Raw genomic sequence first — 19,626 nt, 5'->3', positions numbered from 1 at the left:
TGGACGCTCAGCCAACTAAGGCACCCAGGTGCCTCTTTTTTTTTTTTTTTTTTTTTGGTGAACTGGCCATTTAAATCAACAGTGTGAAATCACATGTAAACCAAGCAACACTGGATGGTCTGTAAGGTAACATTTTGCCAGGAGTAGGTGTCTTAGTTACTTACCTTGTGTAGGTACTGTGTCTCTGGAGTACTCATCAGCTTCCTTCCCACCTGAGTCTCCCATTCTTCTTCCCGGGGATTCGCTGAAGCTTCATGGGCAAAGGTGTGTCTGATAGAGGTTGTCCTTATCACCTTCCTGGCCTCGAAGCTTCTGCCAAGATCCTGCCCACCAGCTGGGTGTCTGTGTCTTTGGCTTCCTCCTTTCGAACCTGCCCTTGGCTGTGACTGACAGATTAATTATCAGGGGGAAGGGTGGACTTGGGAGTGAAGAATGAGGTGTAAAATGACCCACTCAGATTCTTCTTGTTAGGAGCACGGGTGGACTCACTTCGAGGATAGCTAACTTCACATACATATTCTTTAAATGATTCATGACCTCCTTCAGTCTCTCCTAATGGTTCCTTATTTGTTTTTCCAAATGTTACTCTTCATCCTTCACTAAAATAAAGAACACAATGAAAGGGGTAACAAAAACACCTCTATTTAAAAAAATATATATATTTATGGGGTGCATGGGTGACTCGGTTGGACATCTGACTTCAGCTCAGCACATGATCTCACCGTTTGTGGGTTCGAGCCCTGCATCAGGCTCTGTGCTGACAGCTCAGAGCCTGGAGCCTGCCTCAGATTCTGCGTCTCCCTCTCTCTCTGCCCCTCCCCCGCTCACACACTGTTTCTCACTCAAAAATAAATAAATAAACATTAAGAAAATTAAAAAAAAATAATAAAATGTTTATTTCACATTCTGTATTGCAGACCCTGCCAAGTGCTGGGGTTGCAGTACAAGCCAAGAAGCATGTCTCCACCAAAAAGCAGATCAGCTTGTTTTGAGTCTGTAAAAGTTGTTTTCTGAGTGTATGCCTGTCTTGCTTGGTTTCTAGATTGTGAGGCTGGTGAATCACTTGCAAAGATCACTCTGATAAATATAAGTTACAGTATCTCAAATCCTCTCAGTACTGTGTTTGTCTTCAGAGTTGCTTCTTTGAAATCGTCAGTTGCTTTACTGTCTCACCAGGCAAATTGGAGACAATCTGATTGTCCCTGGAGGAGTGAAGACCATCGAGGCCAATGGGAAGATGGTGATCCCGGGAGGCATCGATGTCCACACTCACTTCCAGATGCCATACAAAGGAATGACCACAGTGGATGACTTCTTCCAAGGGACGAAGGCTGCCTTAGCGGGGGGCACCACCATGATCAGTAAGCCGCCCAATCCTCCACACTCCTGATCCCGACGAGTGCCTGTTTAACTAACGTGTTAACCCCTGTTGCTCTCTGGCCATAGCTCGTACACATCTCTCAACTCAGAGCATTGGCCATCTGCCTGATGGGACCCGAGGAAAGCAGATGGTAGTGAGGATGCTGGCAGGTCACTGAAATTGCATAGAGGAGATTCACGAGGCTCCTGGCCATGAAGGCAGCTGTTCTCTCTTGTCTGCCTCAGAGCAGGGTGTGGGTGTGCAGTGGGTGGGGAATCAGCACTTCTCTCTGGGCCAGACACTGGGAAGAGTCTGAGGGGCCAAAGTGCAGAGATGGGCAACATGTTATTTCAGAACTTCCCACTTGGGCTTGAGGCAGGAGGGGGCAGAGAGCACAGGCAGAGCAGTGTGAACAGGGCTAAGCATCCCAGAGAGGGAAAGATAATGGAGACCTGTGGTTCTGGAGAAACCAGGGGGTTCATTGCCATTTACTGTTATCTGGTCTGCACTGGGTTTTGACCAATTCGTATCTTAAGATTAGGCAAGCTGTGGGGGTGGTTTCCTTTGTTTTTTGTTTCTGTTTTGTCTTTTTTTTTTTTTTTTTTTTTTTTGTCTGGGAACAGTTGCAATTCCAGAGAAACCTAGGATGTTGCATGCCATTGCATGATTGAACACATAGCATTCCAGGGCAGTCCTTCCTGTCCCAAAGGAATCCCAGGGAAGTGGGTCCCATCCCAGGCTCGGCCCTAAACTTGGTCAGCAAGAGCACTGTTTATTTTAACACCGTATACATCCATCCAAGAACACAGAACAGCCTGAGCTGTAGAGTTTATTCATTGTTTTTTGCCTCCTTTTGATGGGAGCACCAGCTGGGTTGAGCTTCAGCTAGTTGGGTGTGGAAGCCCAGGAAAACTGCCTCAAGGCCATAAAAGGTGCAATTCAGGGAGACCAAAGCTTTTCTCCAGCTGAAGGGAGGAAGCCAGCTGCCTTCCCTGCAGCCGCCTGCCCACAGAGGCCCCGGTGCACGCCTCAGTAATGCAGCTCCTCGCGTTTGCTTTCTGATAAGCACACGTGGGCTGCCTGTGGTAGGAGGCTGAGGACACCAGAGATGTTGGTTTGGCTTTCTGCCATCGGGCAAGGCGTTGGACCTGTTCAGTGTCCTGGGAACATGTGTTGTGCTTGGTCCTCAACGTGAGGGAGGGAGGGGAGGAAAGTCAGAGTTGTGGGTGTTGAGAGAAAACCATACAGAGAGACACAAAACTGTACGTGTTCTTTGTAGATAATTTAAAAACTGTAGATATGCAGCAGGAAAAGCAAACCTATAAAGCTCACATCACTGTCAGAGTGTGGCTGTAGTTTTCTTCCTATTTAACAAAAATAGACCCTAATAGACATACTGTGTTTTAGTGGTGTTTTAATCCACCGTTTCACTAAATAACCATGTCACGAGTGTCTTTCCATTCATTTAATTTTATTCCACTGGGGCATTTAAAATAGGTGCCTAATCATCCATTTTAGGAAGGTATGTTTATTATTTAGCTGAACTTCTCTATTGTTAAAGATTTTGGTGATTTCCAAGTTTTCACTTTTATAAACATTTAAATAATATTTGCAGTGGCAAACATCTATAGTGCTCAGATTGCAGACAGCCATGTTTTATTAGGAATAGTTCTCAGGCCCAGGAATAATTACTGAGTTAAGGTATGAAAAATCTCAGATTTTTGATGTATATATCAAAATTGTTCTCAGGAATGTTGTAGCAATTTGCACTTCCCCCAACTGCCCCAAAGGAGCTGTGAGTGTCACTTTTGTGTTATCCTCATCAGGGGTGAATGTCATTATTTTTAAAACTGCTGTCCAAGGTTGCACACATTGTAGGAGTAGATTTGGGCCTCAAAGAACACTTCTTTTTTAATTTTTAGAGAGAGAGAGGGCACAGTGAGCAGAGGGGGAGAGGGAGAGAGAGAGAAAGAGAGAGAGAAAGAGATAGAGAACCTTAAGCAGTCTCTAAGCTCAGCATGGAGACTGACATGGGGCTCAATCCCACGACCCTGGGATTATGACCTGAGCCGAAATCAAGATTCAGACGCTCAACTGCCTGAGCCACCTAGGCGCTCCAAAAGAAAACTTATTCTTGGCAAAATGTTTGTGTGGAAATAAGATCTGTGGGCAGAGCTTCAAGTTCACGTACCTGATACTGGCTCTTTCCTATGGTGGTGAGCACAAGGATGTCACTGTCTTCTTACCTGACATAAATTTGAAGTCCCTCCTTCCACCCGTAGAAGGGAGTCTGACTTTCTTCACTAGCAGTGACTTCCCGTAATACTGGCAATAATGGCACATGGTGGACATTCATTGACATTTATTGAGCACTTACTATGTGCCAGGCATCAGGTGAGAAACTTTTCATGCATTTTCCCTTTGAATCATATAACACAATTAGAAGGAAGGCACTATGACACTCCATCCTCCATCTCCCTGAGCACCCATTTCAAGGATAAAAAAACCGAGGTTTAGAGAGGCTAGTAGTTTGTCCAAGAGCAACATGGGTAAGTGACAGTTCAATTATCAGCCATCTGGAAACTGCCTGAGAACACTTTCTAAGGTTAATTCCACGCTCAGGAAGTGGAGGCTTTGCAGCCCTAGCTAAGCACGTGGGAGCAGGGGAGCAATGGCTGGATCCGTGAGTTACCCATCTGGGGCCTCTGTTGTTCAGTTGACCACGTGGTGCCTGAGCCCGAGGCCAGCCTAACCGAGGCCTACGAGAAGTGGCGAGAGTGGGCAGATGGGAAGAGCTGCTGTGACTATGCCTTGCACGTGGACATCACCCACTGGAACGACAGCGTCAAGCAGGAGGTGCAGAACCTCATCAAGGACAAAGGTGAGCCTCTGTGCGCCCCCCCCTCCCCCCTTCTCTTTGCTTGGAGTCTGGAACCTTGAGCTAGGTGCTAGGTGCAGGGCGACTGCTGTGTTCCAGGCACCTTGTGTTAATGTATGCCATCTTACTCCCTCCAGGGTCCCCACAAAGAAGATTCTTCTCCTCACTTTGCAGATGGAGAGCCTGAGGCTCAGAATAAGTGGCCCAGGCTCACAGAGCTAGTAAGCAGTAGCTATACCCAAAGTCTATGCCCTTCGCCTCCACACGGCCCTGCCTGTTTTACAGAGGAAGAAACTGAGGCCAGGAGAGGCTAACATCTTACAGAAGGTCACAAAGCTACTAAATATGAGAGCAGGAATTTTTGACCTTTGTAACTTTCACCGCAAAGATCAAACCACTACTGTTCTAAAACAGTGGCATCCTCAGAAAAGGCCGCGGCATTTCTGGGGGCGAAGATACGTTCTTACCCAGGCTAGGAGCTTAGGACATGGAAACGTGTGTGTGTGTCCCCTCAGTGAGCACATGACTTATGTTTCCTTGTCCTTGATCATCAGATATTTCACATACACGCACCGCCCCCCATACACGCACACAGACATGCAGTATGCTGGGCATCATCACATCGCCTGGGGGATTTAGGGAAGTATGGGAATGGTCTCCCTTGAACGTTCAGGGCAAAAGGAAGCAGGCCAGTAAAGAGGAACAGGAAAAATGCTGCAAGGTGCAGAATATTATTGTAATAGTATTAGCCTCATACTAATTATATTACAATATTAGTGCTAATGAATGCTAGCATAGTAACATACACTGTTATAACACTAACCTAGTGATCCTATTACCAGTGAGCTGCCTTAATGCAGATGCCGAGTGCAGTGGAAGAGAGTGTGCTCCGGGTTGGAGGGGAGAGGATGGGTTCCCAGAGGATGAGGTTTTTCTTTCCATCTCCCCCCTCACCCCGCCCCCAAGCTCTGCTCAGACCTTCCTGATACAGGATGTGGAAGTAACCCCCTTCTTTCTTGTGATGCCTCTCACTCCGGGCATCTCCAGTGGGGTAGAAAATGGAATGGCCTTAACACCCACTTCTCTGCCAAAGGGCCCGGGTCATTCCGCGGATGACAAAGAGGCTTATGGGAAGGGTAGTGTTGGGAAAAGCTGCCCTGAGCTGAACCACTCTGGGTCGGGAAGTTCTCAAATTACAACCCACTTTTGGCCTGGAACAATGTGGGCTGAGATGGCCCTAATGGTTGGAGACCAAAATTATCCTCCTTTCCTCAAAATGATTCTCTGTTCCCTAGCCCTACCTACTTATATAAATTACTATATTAATGGTTTACTTTGGGGTGAAAAATTAAATAACTCTTTCCTAGCAACGCTTACAACTTGGATATTTAAGCATAAGGTGGACCTTGACCTCTGCCCATCAGCTCTGTAGTTTCCCGAGGCCATGGTCGCTGTCTTAGAGGCAATAGCCGGCAAGGCTTCGTGTAGAGCAGGCATTCATTAAGCAGTGAAATAAACCCAATCCCAGGAGCTCCATTAATGAAGCTCAAGTATGTGCCAGGTCTGGTGCTAAGAGTTAGGTATGTGTTGGCTCATTTAACGTTTCCAGCTGCCTTATGAAGCAGGCTATTGTAAATTTTCCATTTTACAGGTGAGGAAACCAAGAGGCGAGGTATTCCCAGCTCGCTGAGCTAGAATGTGGTGCAGCCGCAGTGTGTGAGCCTGACTCGTGTGCTACAGTGATTCTCAATGAAAAAATACTGCCTCGAGCGGCAGCCAAGCTTGCTGACCCTCTGGGGAGGGGAATGGGGGTTAGGGGGCAAGGCAAGAAAGAGGCACAGAAGAGCCTGTTCTGCTGTGACCCCACGTAGGCATTGTTGTTTTTCTAGGTGCGGGGAGAATGGAGAATGGGAAGCATCTGCTTTATATTGGACAGGTGCCCATAATGCACTCGGTCGGGCCCCATGGGCGATGAGAGCAAAGGATAGAGAGTGCTTGGGCTAATGTTGTCTTCCTCCTGTTCTCCCTCCCTTCCCTCTCTTGCAGGGGTTAACTCCTTCATGGTTTACATGGCCTATAAGGATTTGTATCAAGTGTCCAACACAGAGGTAACAAGCCATTGCTGTGTGGTTTGGGGTATCTGGATGGGTTTCCTATTGTTGCTATGACCTTGGCTCTTTGAGCATTAGTCACTGTGGTCGCTGTGGGAGACTGCTGGGCCAGAGTGCTTCTTAGAGCCCTCGCAGTCCATGGCACTGCGAATAAATAAGGTAACAGGCAGGGTGCCCATGGCAGGGCAGACCAGGAGCTAGAATTTCCACTGGCAGCAGCTTTCTCCAAAGGACGGGAGGAAGGGTATGCCAAAATCTGTGTCTACCAAACAAGCCCTAAGCCCCGCAGGAGCTCAGCACAAGTGTGAGGTGCTATATCCTGCAAGACACAGGAGGGGTTAAGGAGGGGTTTCTGCTGTTTGGGGTAATAGCTTGCCCGTGACTCTCCCGAAGGCATTCTCGTGGCCTGTGTTGGTTTTAGACGAATCTCACGTTTTCAGAGGAAATGCAAGAAGTTAGTTCCCATGCCTCCTGGTTGGGAGGTGAAGGGAGGTCTGCCTTGGTGGGTTAAGAAATAGGGGTTTCAGCTTTCGCTTTAACTCCTGGCCAGGCTGTAGCAGCTTTCGGGAGCACTTGTGGAGAAGAATAGCGAAGGTCTATCTCAGCAAAATGGGAAATTATACCATTAAAAACGTGTGCTGGAGGCAGAGTTAAAGTCTCGACAGCACTTTGTTACATGTTTGCCCTGCCGAGGAGACATGACCCGTTCTTTGTATAGACGGTTTCCTGGAGTTCCTTTGGACTCGCACTCTTTGGTCATGCATATTTTAGTCTGTATTTCTCGCTCTAATCGCTGGTTTCCTCTGGTTCTCCTCATTTGGTTTTTTTATGGCTCTAGTGAGTGACCCTTGTGTGAAGTTGCTGGAAGCATCCGTGCCTTGTGAAGGTGACAACGAGTCCTTTCTCTTGCAGCTGTACGAGATCTTCACCTGTCTGGGAGAGCTGGGAGCCATTGCGCAAGTTCATGCTGAGAACGGGGATATCATCGCCCAGGTGATGTTGTGCAGCTCCCCGGAGCACGCTGTCTGCACGAGCTCTGGTCTTCAGCCCATCTCTCTCCTCATTCCTTCAGTATTGCTTGAGCTCTTAATATGTGCAAGGCACGCTCATAAACGCTGTGCTAAAAACAGAACCTGCCCCAACAACCTCCCAATCTAGGAGGAGGGAAAAAGGTGAAATGAAGACAAGTTGAGGGAGAAAGGGGAGGCCGCTCTAAAACAGGGAGCCGTCTGGCCATACTGGGGAATCAGAAAAGGCATCGCGGGAGAGGTTTTCAAATTGGACCATTTAAGTGGGAGAGCATGGCTGATTCTCTTTTCGAAGTGAGTCCAAGCTACGTGACATTCTCTGCCCCAGAGAAAAACCGTAAGGCAGCACGTCTCAGAAATCTCATCCAGGACTGCGGAACTCACGGCTTTAGATAATAAAGAACGTAGGTCTGTGGGGATCAGATGCCCCACTGGTTTCCTAGAAGTTGGACTGAGAAACCCGACGCAGGAGTGAGGAAAGTGAGGCCCCAAGGCCCAAAGTGATCATTTGTGAGGAAGCAGAAAGCACTCTCTCCATCTCCTGGGTCGCTTAATGGGCTGGATGCACAGATGTCTCTTAGCCAGGGTTTTGTACATGTCAGAAGCATTCAAGATTGGCCCCCACTAGGAGGAAGCAGCCAGAAGAGTGGGAGCTCTCTCGGTCCATTTAATAACCTTCACAGAAAAATCCATTACTCATTCTTTCAAAGAGTATTTCCTGTGCATTTTGTGCCAGGCACAAGGCTACTGAGGTGAGCCCCCAACAGACGCATTCCTTAGAGTTGCCCAAGAGTTGGTGAATGTGGTCAGCAGGGGTGTGGGAACGGTGTGGGGCCGACTCTTGTCTCGGCCCCACTGGCCTCCAGCAGCAGGTACCCTCTGGCGAACACTGACTACGGTAGGCACTGGGAAGTGCTCTAGCACATTTTCACTTGATCTGCCCTGCACCCTTGAAAGATGGCTGCTCTCTGCCTGGTTTTGTAGATGAGCATATTGGGCTCAGAGGATCAAGTCACGGGCCCAAGTATCACAGCCAGTAACTGGAAGAAAATCTTAGCTCAAAGGGTGGCTCAGTGGGCATCCTCCCCCAGAGTTGGTGTGTCCTGGGCCCTTTGCTCCCCCAGTCCGGCTGCAGGGCCTCCGCGAGGCAGCGTCCCCACAGAGTCGGGCTCCAGCTGTTACCATTGCAGACGCTGGATGTTGTCTCACCAGTGGAGGAGGTGAGCTGAATGTGTCGTTTCCTCTTGCTGACCAAGGAGATTAATTAGTCAGGTCCCTGACAGCCTTCTCCCACGTCCCCCACACACCCAGAGATAATGAAATCATTTTCCAAAGAGGGTCCAGTGTCTGTGGGAGGCATCCTGGTCGTGTTAGGGCTGTTACTCCTCCTCTTTCTCCACGTTTTTAGTGCAGCAGCCAGAGGCCCCAGCCCTCCCTCCAGATGCCCTAGAAACCAAACTCCCTGCTACTTCCTTCTAAGCCCTGTGGAGGCAGACAGGTTGCCATTGCTAAGCCCCTTGTCCAGCTTCCTCTTGTGGCTCCACAGCACAGATATATTTCTGGTTCCCCCCGCCCCCACTCTTCCCTACCTTGTGAAAGATCTCTTCTCAGTCAGGGAAAGAATAAGGGCGTTTTTCCACTTGGATGAGTTTCTTGTGTGTGTTTATTACATGGAGGTGGAGCCGAAAGATTTTATCATGTTGTCTAAATGAAGGCAGCTGCTGTACTCAGAGTTTAGGCAAATGTCACCAAAGAGCGAGAAGAAATCTCTCTCAAGGATACCCACGATGGACATTTTCAACAGTTTCAGGCTGGCAGGGCATTCTGAGAGCACAGCATCTTGAGCTCGTCATCTGACAGTATTTATTGAGCACCTACTATGTGCCAAGCCTTGGGGAGGGAAGATGAAAATGACAGGGTCCCTTTCCTCATGGAGTAAACCAAAATTGTATCCTGCCCCAAACCGTGATGTGATTACAGCAATGATCAGTGCCCCAAGGAGCCCACTGCTCCTGCACCCAGGTAAGCTGGCTTCACTGGGTCTTTGCATGCCCTTCCTGACCTCCCAGCTCTAGGAACACCATGGCCTTTAAGAATGGGACTTCTCAGGGACACCTGGGTGGCTCAATCGGTTAAGCCTCCAACTTCGGCTCAGGTTCATCAGTTCGAACCCCACGTCAGGCTCTGTGCTGACAGCTCAGAGCCTGGAGCCTACTTTGGATTCCGGGACTCCCTCTGTCTCTGCCCCTTCTCTCCTTGCACTCTGTCTCTCTCTCAAAAAATAAATAAATGTTAAAAAAAAAGAATGGACTTCCCAGCATGAGCAGTGCATTGAAATCACCTGTGGAGCTTAGGGATTCCTGAGATTCTCCAACTTCCAGAGATTCTGATTTAGGAGGTCAGTAGTAAACTTCAGGCAAGCATAATTTGAAAAAGTTCCCTTGATGATTTGAATGTGCTTGGAAACCACCTATGGAGCAAGCTTCCTCCCGTGTGCCATCCCAGCCCTCTTGAACATGAGCGTCCTATGAGACAGGAGAAGCTTTGGTTGGACACCTCAACCTTTGTGTGACTTGAGGAGGCAAAGCAGGGTGGAAACTCACCAGCGTTCAGAAGAAATCGTATTCAGTCTAAGGCTCCATAAATGGAACAGTAAGAATGAAAAGTGAACTTGGCTGTAACAATCAGCCTCTGGCCCTTGTTTTAATCCTGCATAGCTGGACACTGTGACCATTTCACTGCTCACAGCAGCTTGAAATATACGACAAGCGTCTTTCTTCCTACACCTTAAGCAAAATTTATATTACTTAAAGCAAAACAAAACAAAACAACAAAACAAAACCAAACAAAACCAAGAAAAACTAGATTTTCTTTTCCAGAAAGAAGGAATCCCTTCCCTTCTAAACATCTCATAGTTTCGAAGTGAAATGAGGTTTCGTTCCCTTCACTCTCTGTCCTCCCTCTCCCTCCCTGCCAGGGCAGGGTTTCATTGGATTTGGCCTTAGCATTTTGGGAGCAAAGGCCAGCCAAACTGCAGATATGGAGGCTTAGGATTTCTGCCAATTCCAATTAGCCCACGTGTGTGCTCACTGCCCAGCCACCTGCTTCTTCCAGAAAGCTGGCCAGAAGTCTGAAGAATTTAGCCATTAGCTGTGAGGGGTGCGCAGTTCTGCCACAAAACAACCTAATTAAATAGAATCCGACCCAAAGAGTAACTCAGTTAATGCTGTTTGGAGGCATTATTTTGTCTGGTTTAATTCTGAGTCCATTTACTTCAGCCATAAATTCAAACCACAAAATAGCCTCGGGGCTTTGTTACAGTGCAGATTCCTAGAATTTAGCCTCTGTATTTTGACTTGGAGAAGACCACAGAGCTGCTCAGCCAGGAAAGGCAACCCAGGGGATTCTGATGTAGGTGGTAGGTGTACCAGACCTTGGGAGACACAGCATGAAACTGTCAGCAGTAAGTGAGCTGGTGTGACTTTTGATGTGTCATGTAGAAAAAAAAAAAAAATGATCCTCTAACAGACTGCCATCCTTTTAATTTAAAAAGCCACCCTTGGGGCGCCTGGGTGGCGCAGTCGGTTAAGCGTCCGACTTCAGCCAGGTCACGATCTCGCGGTCCGTGAGTTTGAGCCCCGCGTCGGGCTCTGGGCTGATGGCTCAGAGCCTGGAGCCTGTTTCCGATTCTGTGTCTCCCTCTCTCTCTGCCCCTCCCCCGCTCATGCTCTGTCTCTCTCTGTCCCAAAAATAAAATAATAAACATTGAAAAAAAAAAAGCCACCCTTAAATGATTTTTTTCTCCTCTTATTTAAGACTTGACCCTATTTCGCAATTCCAGATAGAGCATTAACAAATGTATTCAACATACGCATTTTATTCTTTTTGTTCCCTTGAACACTTCTTCAGATTAAAATACACCAGCACAGCTTTTCTAGACCTCAGTGGAGCTTATCTCAAAACTGGTCTGTGTTCTCATCTCATTGTAGGAGCAAACCCGGATGTTGGAAATGGGGATAACTGGTCCGGAAGGCCATGTGCTGAGCAGACCAGAGGAGGTGAGTTGCACGGGGGCTGGGGGATGGAGGAGGGGCAGGTGCTCTGCTTTCCAGCATCTTCTGGGAGACTCCTCTTAACTGCAGTACCTTATGGCTGCTGCTCATTTGAGGGTTTGTGTTCAGCCCGCCTTTCCTAGGCACATGTGCACACGGTGTATATGAGCAAGTATTGCTGGAAGGTGAGAGTCTCTGTGAATACCAGATAGCAATCCCGGAACCTTTTCTCCAAAGACCGCTTCTGACTGACCCAACTCAGGGGACTCTGAGCAATGGAATGTAAGGGAAATGTTTACTTCTGATCCCCTAATCTCTCTAAAGATAACACGGGTTGGAGTGTACTCCACAGTTATTCAGCTGGAGAGGTAAATCCCCAAATCCTTTCTTAATCAGTGTTAATCTTAAAGACATGTCCATGTTATATTCTGAGTCCTGCAAAATAAAATATTAGCGATATGGATAGTAGGGGGAGTGGGCGTCTCACAGACATTATGTCTGTCGCTTTGTGTGATGAAGTCCAGGTATGGGAGTTTCCCACGTGTAAGATGGGTGGTGAATAGTGACTTCTTAACCCCTGACGAGTGAATAAAAGGTCACTAGTTGCTGATTGCATGTGTTTGGGATGTCGGCAGCTTCAGCTGCTGACACAGGACACAGAGTAGGGACTTGGCTGCCCGTGTGGCTGACAGCATATTGGCTTTGGGAGGCCAGCCTGGGGTTGGCACCTGGGGTGTGTTGAGAGCCCTCTGTGTGAGTGAAGGGAGCCTGGCTCTTGCTTTGTTATCCCCAGCCCCACACTCTACAGCAGGTAAGAGGAGGCAGAACCAGATGTCCGTGTATCCCTGTTGCCCATCTCTTCTAGAGGCTTTATAAAATGAAAATGTAACACACATACAGAAAAGTGCCCCAATCATAAAGATACAAGGGGTTTTCACAAGCCGAATACACTTGTGTAACCAGCACCCACTTGGAGAAGCAGAGCACTGTCAGAACCCCAGAAACTCCTCTGTGTCTAATGATATCATTTCCCAGTTAAAATAATTTATACCTATTTCATAATATGTATTATGGGTCCTTTCTATGGAGCCCTAGCTTATACCTGGAACTGTGCTGATTACCTCAGTTGTCCTTGCTGCTGCTCTGGGCAGTTGGTAGTGTTGCTGGTGGAAGAAACTGAAGCTCAGAGAGGTTAAGCTACTGGCTGCTTCCATGTGAAGGATTGGAAAGCTGTTTACATGCTGTGAGTAGGGCCAGAGTGATCAGCACTGTTGGTGAAACTTTTCCTAAATGCTGGTCATTGTAGCAATTTGCTGGCAAGATTGATTCCTGTAGCAGCAGCCAGGGGATTTCTGAGCAAAGTCTATTTTTGTTCCCTGGTTTGTTTTTCCAACCCCCCCTTCCCCCCCCCACCCCACTCCTGTTCCCGTCTCCTTTTTAGTAAAAAGCCTCTCTGCCGCAGATCTGGACAATCCTGGAAACCCTTTTGGGTGAAGCTGGAGGGTGATGTAACCTTCCAAAGATAGTCATGCTGTCAAGGTCCTGGAAACCTGCTGTGCCACGAGGGCACGGGATCACGGGTGCCAGGACCGAGGGCGTGGGGAGTGGCGTGGTCAGCACAGGTGTAAAGAGGGTGGGATGGGCGTAGGAGGGACCTACCCCTCTTCAAGGCAGAGCACACCCGGCCACCTTCTCCAGTGATGCTGTGCAGAGAGCTGAACCCCAGGTTTGCTCCAGAAGTCTGGGCGATGCAGGGAGGTGGCCACATTCGCCTGTGGTCAGGGGCTCCAGGGGCCCATCCCTTTGGAACAAAGGGCAGCTTGGGAACCGCCAGCAGGGCCCTGCCAAGTTTTAGAGTCTGTCGGCTGAGCCGCACCCACCAAGGGCAGTGGCTGGTTTACATTATGCAAGCACCGGGCATCTGCACGCTATTTTTGGTATTTTTAAAAGTGATGGGTTGCATAGGCTAACCAGAATGTCATATCCATCCAAAAAGGAGCTGCTGCTGATTGAATGGGAGAACACTAGTATCTCTGCTGCGGGCTGAATAGGACTGAGTTGGGCTTTGGGCAGCAACACAGGCTCTCTCACCCCCGTAGGGATGTGATCGGCAGTAAGACCAGTAGCCAGCCTGCGAGGACCAGGAGTGGGGCACTTGCCTTAAAGGATGAACCCATAATCACAACAGCCCTGTGTGCCAGGTCCTGTCACTCTTCCCCCTTGGTAGACTGGAAACTGAGATTTGGGGAGGTTGTGTAATGTACCTCAGGTCACCCAGCTTCTAGCTGGCAGAACCAGAACTCCAACCCAGGCTGTTTGAGTGAGCCTGAGCTCTAAAGACCCTGCTTTGTTGATAAAGTAAGGGGAGACTCATTATTTCTTCCTGAAAAAATTCAGCCGAGTTGGTTAGCACATGTGAACACATAGATTCTACTTTCGGGTGGGAAGAAATAGATAATAAGAGAAGTCTCTGCTGAGAAGCCTGGGAATTACTAGTGTAAGAAATGCCTTGTGGGATTGCCATCGCTGACCACCCGTTGCTGCAGGAAAGGATTGATGTCTAATTGCCTTTACTGGTTAATGCTGACATATTGGTGTTGGGATTGTGTTTTGCCAGAGAATCTGCCTGGGAAGATTGGCGAGCAAAGGCTTCCATCACAGGCAGACGTTGGGATAATCACAGGGAGAGAGAGAGAACCATCCAAGGGAAGTGAGGGCGAGGCTCTGAGAAGCCAAGTGAATCGCCCCAGCTTTGGATCCAAGGACTCTCACTCCAGATCTTGTAGGCTTTCAAGCACTGTGCCGCACTACCGGCTCAGTTTGTGGAGGCAGGGGAGTGGCTCTCCGGGAGGCTCATGCTTGTCTTGACTCCTGGGACTTCTTTTTGCAGCTGGAAGCTGAGGCTGTGTTCCGTGCCATCACCATCGCCAGCCAAACCAACTGTCCACTCTACGTCACAAAGGTCATGAGCAAGAGTGCGGCTGACATCATCTCCCAAGCCAGGAAAAAAGGTGATTGGTGTTCCCAAGAGCTTGGAACCAGTCATGTGGCTCCCCTCCACCTCCCTTCCGCCCCAGCTCCCCTGCTGTTCTGTACAAACGGTGCCTGTTTTGCTCATTGCCGCACTGTCTGGGAAACCCTTCCTCCGAGTTAGCCCAGGTGATCTTTTTGGCGTCCCGGGTGGATGGCAGGCCCCTGGCATTGCTCCTGCTTGTCAGATGAGTTAACTAGACTTAGGAAGGGTGAGTGGTTTGTCCGAGATAGGACAGCTTCAATCACTTCTTTGAGACTTGGTGCATCTTTCTCCCTCCCTTTGATCCTTCATTGTCAGTTCCTGTTGTCTGAGCTTTATAAATGGACACGCTAGTCAAGATTATACTGGGGGCAGAAGTAAAAGATCCAACTCAAATGGACTTAAACAAGCAAAAGTAAATTATTGGTTGGGAGTGTTTCAGGCATAGCTGGATCAAGGGGTTTAAACAGTGATTTGGGGCTCTATCACTGTTCCTCCTCTCTTGCCTCTGCTTTCCTCTCTGTTGGCTTTTTATTTAGTGTGAACAGTGACAAGAATAAATGTTAAGAGGCACCTGTTGTCCTCCACACTTGACAGGAGGTGCATAATGAGGAAGTAGAGTCTATTTTTTCCAATAGCTCAAGCCAGAGTCCCCAGGAGAACTGTGATTGCCTTGGCTTGGGTCATCGGCCCGTTCCTGAATCAGTATCTGCTCTGGGGATGGTGTGATTGATTGTCCAGGGTTGAGGGCAGAGTGCAGGGGCAGGGTCCCACCACCTGAGCCATACAGATTAGCACAGGTCATTTTGGGAAAGGGGCTGAATGGGTCTCTAAAGCACACCTAGTGGCCCTTCATGCCCCAGGGCTTTGTCCCCACCTCCTTCTGACTTGGGCTGCTTTCCTCCATTGCTGTTAACTTGGGCTTCAGTTGTTGCTCATCTGGTGCTAAGCAGAAGTTTACTGTCACTTCAGAGCTTTCTTTTATGCCTTTGTTCTGGTCTCCAGTGACACACTAAAGGGCTCACTTGAGAACAGAGTGTGGTTGAGAGCCTGCAGGTGTAGGGCCCTGTGTTTGGTTGGGAGAGAAGATTTACTAGGCCCCTGTGTATGATCATTACCACTGTAATGGAGAGCCAGTCTGGGGGGGCTCATCTACCAAATTCTGCATGTAAGTGGCTGGGGTGGCTAAAAATAGTCCCACCGACTCTGACGGCTGAGTGTTCAGTCGTCTGCCTTTCCGGAAAAGGGCACCCTTTTCTTCTGGGGCGGGGTGGGGGGGGGATTCTTCCTACTTGTCTAGACAGTCTTTGTTGCTAGCACATTCTGGGGCATCTCCTGCCGTACCCTGCTCACAGTAAGCCTGCTGGTTTTCTTTCCCTGCTTTTAAATGTCTCAACATGACATGGTGTGGTTGCTCCACTGGGTGTGAGTCACTGGGCGAGAACCAGGAAAGGAGCCCAATCTTCCTTACCCATTCTTGGAGAAAGGCAAAAAAAAAAAAAAAAAAAAAGAAAAAAATGCATGGGGAACACCTCTACCATTTCTCCAAGACTCCCTCTCTCTACCACACTCCCTCTCTCAGGCCTTTGGCTCCTGGCTACATCCTCCCTCGAAGCTATTCTCAGGATTGCCCGAGGGTCTCGAGGACAGGGTGTTTCAGCTATGTGCTGGGTCTTATTTTAAACCCATGGAGAAAGATTCCTCACCCTCGGCCTTCTGGCTCATAGTGGTCTCGCATAAAGAGCTTGTACAGCTGTGTCTCCCAGGTAGCAGGGTGGCCTTGTTCCCATGTTGAAACCTTGACTCCTGATGTGGAAGCCAGTAAACGTCCCAGGACCTGTTCTTCTCGGGGAAGGAGTCGAGAGTACAAGAGCAGGAAGAGAGTGTAGTGGGGTTCACTCTTCCCTCCTGAGCCCAAGTCCCAGTGTATTCAGTTACCAAGTCGTCTTCTTTTTTTTTTTTTTTTAAGTTTATTTATGTGAGAGAGAGAGAGAGAGAGAGAGAGAGAGAAAGCACAAGCAGGGGAGGGGCAGAGAGAGAGAATCCCAAGCAGTGTCCGCACTGTCATCCCAGAACCCCATGGGGGGCTTGAACTCATGAACCATGAGATCATGTCCTGAGCTGAAATCAAGAGTCAGATGCTTAACTGAGTGAGCCACCCAGGTGCCCCCAGTCACCAGTGTTCTCTTAAGTAGCTCTGTATGGTTGCTCAGAATTAATATTAGGAATCCACAGTTAAAGGAGGACCAGCCGTATGCCCTGCACTGACATAAATACTTAAGATTTAGTATTCTGTAGAATTGTCAAAGAACCCTGAGAAATAAATAGCCTTTATCATCCCCATTTTTCAGATTGAAAAATTATTATCCCCGTTTTTCTTATTGAAGCACAGTGTGTCAGGATCTCCCAGTTGGGAGAGCTCGTATTCAAACCCAACTATAATTACAATTTTTCTTATTCTCCTCTTCCATCTAAAGATAGTCCAAAGGGAGAGTTCTTCTACTTTAAAGATTGTTTTTCTCTTAATAGTACCTGAGGGCTTGTCTTGACTTTTTCTTTCTTTCTTTCTTTGTGGTTCTGTATGCTTTAGTTGGGTAAATAGTTTTAGAGAGCCCTTAAAATTCTCATTAGTCTTGTGTGGCTCCTTTTTCCAGCCATCCCAAAGAGCAGGGCCGTCATAGATGAATCATTGTCATTGCTTCCTTCTTTTGCCCATGGCAGGCATCACAAATCAATCTTCACTCTTGTAATGACACCAGAAGCATATTTAGAATTCTTTCGATAAAAAATTCCAGGGAACCGAAACAAATAGATTGGAGTTGAAGGAAGGCAAGACCTACTTATAATTTTGGCTATAGAGCCTTCCTAAACTTTGACATTGTGAGGAACTTGAATGTGGGAGATGGAGGACTGAAGCTGGTGAAGTCCAGGGCTTTATGGACCATTTTTTGCCCAAGATTCTGGCACAGAGAAACTTGGTACTAACCAACCTTCTATGAGACAGCATTTACCTTCTGTCTCTTTATCCCTTATTCTTTAAGAAGGTCAGCTCAGATCAGTTTATTTCCCAGTATCCCTCCTCCCCACTGCTTGTTTTGGGCAAATAAGCCCCAAATTCCAGACACAGAGTCTAAGGAGCGAGCCCCATCTTTGATGTGTCCCAGGTTTTATCGGGTGTCCTTGAGCAGATCACTTCTTGCTTTAGGTTACGGAGTAAGAGGCACGATGGAAAGATCATGAGAGCCTGTTATCCAAGGGAGTGGACTTGACTTTGTGAAACCAAAGCATTTCCTTGCAACAAGCATGATCTAGCAGTTCCCAGTGATGCAGGCACGTTGGGGGTTTAGGCCCCTACCATGGGAAGGAATATCAGTAGCATAAGGAAATCGCTTTCACTGAGCATCTGAGTATCTGTGTGCCAGATACTTTGTATGTATCAAATCCTTTCATTTTCAGAAGCCTGAGAAGTAGACATAGTCTTATGCATCATTCCAAGACTGATCTAGTCCACATTTTAATATTTCCGAAATGTTGATGAATCTCGTAATCAGTATACATTTTTTGTTTTGCCTCAAATATTAATTTGCCTCAGGGTTTGGGAATTAAAGCTGCGTCTTATAACCAACGGCTTCTTGTGAACTAGGGAATGCAAAATTGTTCATGTTTAGCAGATAGAAAAGCAGAGGCTTAGAGAAGGTGGGCGCATGGACTTGAACCCAGGCCTACCTGTTTTCAGAGCCACAGCCTCGAGTAGGGCTAGGGGCTATGATTACCTGACCCAGGCCTGGAGCAGCACATATGTTATGCAAACCCACCGCCTGTTTCCTACCCTTCCAGGGAACGTGGTCTTTGGTGAGCCCATCACTGCCAGTCTTGGCACAGATGGAACCCATTACTGGAGCAAGAACTGGGCTAAGGCAGCTGCATTTGTGACATCCCCGCCTCTGAGCCCTGACCCGACCACTCCCGACTACATCAACTCCTTGCTGGCCAGGTTGGTGTGGGATTGGCAAGCAGCACGTATCACGTAGAAACATCATGGGGCTAGGGGAGGGATGAGGACTGGAGCAGCCCATCCATCAGCTAGGCTGGGGTCTGCCGTGAGGAAAACACATGGAGAATTCCCCTGCAGTCCTGAGCACAGACAGCGGGCTCTTCCCTGTCGTGTTTTATAAATTACCAACCGTAGCCATATTAATAATGGGAGTAGCGGTTTACACATATGATGTGCCAAGCACTGTGTGAGGCTACGCACATAGTCTCATGGTTCCTTATGATAACTATGAGTGAGGGACTGTCGTCTCCACTTCACAGGCTAAACAACTGAGGGTCAGGCCATTTGCCTACTTTGAACAGCACCTAAGCGAAATTACAGGGAGTCTCGTTTGCTGGTGCCCCCCGAGGACATACAGGACCAGTCGCATCATTTGTTTGGGTCCCTTTTATTTCGTTACACAGAGATGATCTAACCCTGCCCCCTCGTTTTCCAGATGGGCTGTCTGAGCCCCAGGGAGGGAGAGAACTCACTTACACTCACACAGCTGGTAAGAGGTACAGAAAGGATTTTAAACTCAAGTCTTGGCTTCCAAATGCTGACATTGGACACTCGACTCTTGTCCCCCGTGGTGACTCTAGCCACCTCTCTGGTTTACATGGAGCTTTTTTCCTTTGCCAGCGGAGACCTGCAGCTCTCTGGGAGTGCCCACTGCACCTTCAGCACTGCCCAGAAAGCCATTGGGAAGGACAACTTCACAGCCATCCCCGAGGGCACCAATGGTGTGGAAGAGCGGATGTCTGTCATCTGGGACAAGGCTGTGGTAAGGATCAAGATCATGGGATGGGGGCCAGGGCCAGATCAGCATCGCCTGCTGTTGCTGCTTTTTTAGGTGAACGCTCACGCCTGCTGAGATGTTTCTGGAACCAGGTGTCTCAGGTGGTTTAGGAATGTTGCTTCTAGAGAGATGAATGTTGAGATTTTGACAAGATCTCCTTATCTAGACTGGGAACTAGGAAGCAAACATGCAGATCCTTCATCTGATGTAACCCCTTGAAATGGTAAACAGGGGGTCTGTGTCCAAGAGACCCAAGTCAACTTGCTCATCAAGGATGCTCTTGACTGAGTGTGTGGTTATCCAGGCTGTACAAGTGATTGCCCACCAGTGTCTTTTGACATTGGCCTGGTTT

The 19,626-nt window shown here is 48.3% G+C and overlaps 1 protein-coding gene across 2 annotated transcripts in view; it reads left to right on the top strand.

Annotated features, from left to right (window-relative positions):
• DPYSL3 (dihydropyrimidinase like 3) overlaps positions 1-19,626 on the top strand; it is a 114,991-nt gene that overhangs the window by 83,954 nt on the left and 11,411 nt on the right. For both annotated transcript variants that reach the window (XM_043590437.1, XM_043590448.1), the window contains exons 3-10: positions 1,177-1,361; positions 4,077-4,241; positions 6,285-6,346; positions 7,262-7,342; positions 11,367-11,435; positions 14,320-14,440; positions 18,280-18,436; positions 19,118-19,259. In XM_043590437.1, the coding sequence (XP_043446372.1) occupies positions 1,177-1,361; positions 4,077-4,241; positions 6,285-6,346; positions 7,262-7,342; positions 11,367-11,435; positions 14,320-14,440; positions 18,280-18,436; positions 19,118-19,259 (982 nt within the window). The remainder of the gene's footprint in view (positions 1-1,176; positions 1,362-4,076; positions 4,242-6,284; positions 6,347-7,261; positions 7,343-11,366; positions 11,436-14,319; positions 14,441-18,279; positions 18,437-19,117; positions 19,260-19,626) is intronic.

Source organism: Prionailurus bengalensis, chromosome A1, assembly GCF_016509475.1.
Source record: "Prionailurus bengalensis isolate Pbe53 chromosome A1, Fcat_Pben_1.1_paternal_pri, whole genome shotgun sequence".
Taxonomy (NCBI): Eukaryota; Metazoa; Chordata; class Mammalia; order Carnivora; family Felidae; genus Prionailurus; species Prionailurus bengalensis.
The sequence above is the reverse complement of the archived record's forward strand: the minus strand, read 5'-3'. Positions and strand labels throughout refer to the sequence as shown.